Source organism: Talpa europaea, assembly GCF_964194135.1.
Source record: "Talpa europaea genome assembly, chromosome: 13".
Lineage (NCBI taxonomy): Eukaryota > Metazoa > Chordata > Mammalia > Eulipotyphla > Talpidae > Talpa > Talpa europaea.
In genome coordinates, this window is record NC_140080.1 from 43,198,138 (window position 1) to 43,201,278 (window position 3,141).

Consider the following 3,141-nt stretch of genomic DNA (forward strand, 5'->3'; position numbering starts at 1 on the left):
GTTTCAAAGATGCAGTTGGAGAAGACAAGGGTCCTGAGAATGGCTATTTGTGATGGTTGCACAACAAATTGAGTATTCTTATTACCACTGTACACTAAATAATGGGAATGACAGCAACGAAAATTAATTTAAGAAACTTGCCTAACACTCTACAGTTACTAAGTTATCTATTGATTTTTAAGCCAGTTTAAAGTTCAACCTTTAATAATAAGGAAGATTGGGGATAATGGAAAATAAGATGCCCTTAAGTCAAAGGAAATGAGTTCGAAGGACTGATGTGCTTCAGGAAAGTTATAATGAGGGTCATAATCAGGGATTTCATCATTACTAGGGGTAGAAACTGCACATCAGCGATACGGAGGTGTGCAAATCACAGAGCTTTGGCAAATGAAGATATATTTTACGAAGAAGTGATTGCCATGAAGTATATAACCATCAAGTACATTTCTGCAGTACATTGATGTTGCTCAAGTATGGTTTGAGAACTTGAGTATTTTACATTGCCTTTCTCCTTGATTGGCATCCAAATATGGGATGGATATTTAAGTGGGCGCAAAAGGAGGATTATGGAAGAAGTGAGCTCCTTCTGTTACAGAGCTTCATTGAATTACACCATATCTTTGAGACTGAATTAGCATTCCCATCTCTGCAGCTATGGAACAGGTTTAATTCCAATAAACGAAAGGTGAAACTGCTTTTTTTTTTTTTTTTAAGATTTATTTATCTATTTATACAAGCACCGGGTACAGTCAGAAGCGCGGGAGGGTGAGAGAATTCACCAGAGCCAGAGCAGGGAGCAGAGCAGGCAGAAGGACCGAAGTACACTGCTGAGGGGAGCAGCGGGCGGCAGGAGAGGTCTGCGCGCCATGCGGGACCCTCCTCTGGTGGCCGGGGAGCAGCTGGGGATCGAACCGGCGCTGCAGAGGCTGCGGGCAGCTTCATAACCCAGCGCTCAACCGCTGCGCCACCAGGGAGGCCCCAAGGTGAAACTGCTTTTAAAGAATAATATTTTGAAACTGAACTAGAAATTAATTTATTTTTGTGGTTAAGTGAAAAGTTTCATTTTCTCTTTTACCCAGTGAAGGTGTGTTTCTGTGCTTTGAGGGGAAACACTTTCATTACACAAAATGTCTTTTTATAGTTACTGAAAGTATGACTCGGTGTTATACTGTTACATTGGGGAAATCTTCCAACAAGGGTTTATTGTTTTCCGTGTATAGTGGTAAAGTTAAACTAATGCACTAACAATTCCAAATAAAGTTGTTTGCATTTGCAGGATCAGTCCTTTCTGTTGCTTGTTTTGAAATTATCAGTCCTCTTGTTTGGAAAGTAAAAATGCCATTCCTGATTAATCAATGTCAGAAAAAGTTACCTGATTTTGGTAAGTTTCAATAAATTTCAATGTTATATATGTGTAACCTTCATCATAAAGGACTGAATATTTATATAGTTAAGCACATTGATTTAGTTCAATGTACAAATAGAAATGTCACTTTTTTGAAAAATATCCTCTTCTCCACTAAAGCTGGTTCAAGCAGTACAAAGATATTTGCTAAGTTCATGCAATTTATCAAGAACTTTTTTCATTATGCCAATTAATCAATAATAAAGCTAAATATTACTTATTTTTTAAAACTTTAAAAATGAGAAAAAGTTCAAAGAAGTTGAAATTAGTCTTATAACCATGTTAAACTTTCATCAAATACTAGGGAGGATCTAAAATAGGTTTAATCATTTTCACATATATACTTAAAAGGAAACATGCACTTCATGAGAGCATTGCAAATGATGAAAACTCCATTATTTATTTCTCTGTCTGCAGTGTTACTACTGTTTGAAATCATGGAAAGTGGGAACATCACATCGGATTTCATTCTTCTAGGACTCTTTAACCACACGAGAGCCCATATTTTTCTCTTCATGATGGTTCTGACAACTGCCTCCATCTCCCTGCTGGGCAACACCCTCATGATTCTCCTGATTCACAGGGACCCTCGGCTCCACACGCCCATGTACTTCCTACTGAGCCAACTCTCCCTCATGGACCTGATGCTGGTTTCCACCATTGTGCCCAAAATGGCTGCTGACTATGTAACTGACAACAATTCCATCTCCCACACTGGTTGTGGGCTTCAGATATTCTCCTTCGTCACTCTGGCAGGGGGTGAGTGCTTCCTCTTAGCAGCCATGGCTTATGACCGCTATGTGGCTGTTTGCCACCCACTGAGATACCCCATCCTCATGAACTGGCCTTTATGCCTGGGAATGACATTGGGGTCTTGGCTCCTGGGGGCAGCTGATGGGCTCATGCAGTCAGCTACTACCCTGAGCTTCACATATTGCAACGCCCGCGAGATTGATCATTTCTTCTGTGAGGCCCCCACTTTGGTACGTTTAGCTTGTGCTGACACTTCTGTCTTTGAGTATGTCATGTACATCTGCTGTGTGTTAATGCTCCTGCTTCCATTTTCCCTCATCCTGATCTCCTATAGTCTCATCCTCTCTGCCGTCCTCCACATGCGTACTAAGGAAGCCCGTAAAAAGGCTTTTGCCACCTGCTCCTCCCATTTGGCTGTGGTGGGACTCTTCTATGGAGCAACAGTTTTTATCTACATAAGACCCAAATCCTACCGCTCAGCGAGCCATGACAAGGTTGTGTCTCTGTTCTATACCATCTTCACCCCTGTGCTCAACCCCCTCATTTACAGTCTAAGGAACAATGAGGTCAAGGGAGCCCTGAGAAAGTGTCTGGGTCAGTGTACTGCCATAACTAGTGACTAGGATTCCACTTATGAGGCCCGAATTCAATGCTGTACCACGTCATTGTGCAAGATTTCCTAGAGAGAAGATCTGTGCATTATACTGTTATTTCCATTTTACTAAAATGCAGCTGGACCTCCATGGGGACCATTTATTAAGCTGTTATCAAGAAATGAAATTGTGGATTTTTAAAATTCTGTGACTCGAACATTCATTTAAATCTTTATTGAAATGTTTCCACATAAAACCTTACAATAAATATTTGCTCAAAGAATGAACTAAGTTGTGAAACAATTTTGAAGATTAATTAATGATTTAATGATTATTAAAATTGAAGTATAAATTACAAACATCAGAATGTTTACCTTTAAAAGATATCTT

At 39.9% G+C, this 3,141-nt stretch overlaps 1 protein-coding gene across 1 annotated transcript; it reads left to right on the top strand.

Moving 5' to 3' along the window:
- Positions 1 to 1,672: 1,672 nt before the first annotated feature.
- On the top strand, positions 1,673 to 2,781 carry LOC311182903 (olfactory receptor 2T8-like; the record flags this gene model as incomplete). Its single annotated transcript, XM_084252032.1, has 1 exon — positions 1,673 to 2,781. Exon 1 carries the CDS (start codon positions 1,762 to 1,764, stop codon positions 2,779 to 2,781), a length of 1,020 nt encoding a protein of 339 aa, XP_084108158.1. The 5' UTR covers positions 1,673 to 1,761.
- Between the last annotated feature and the right edge of the window lie 360 nt (positions 2,782 to 3,141).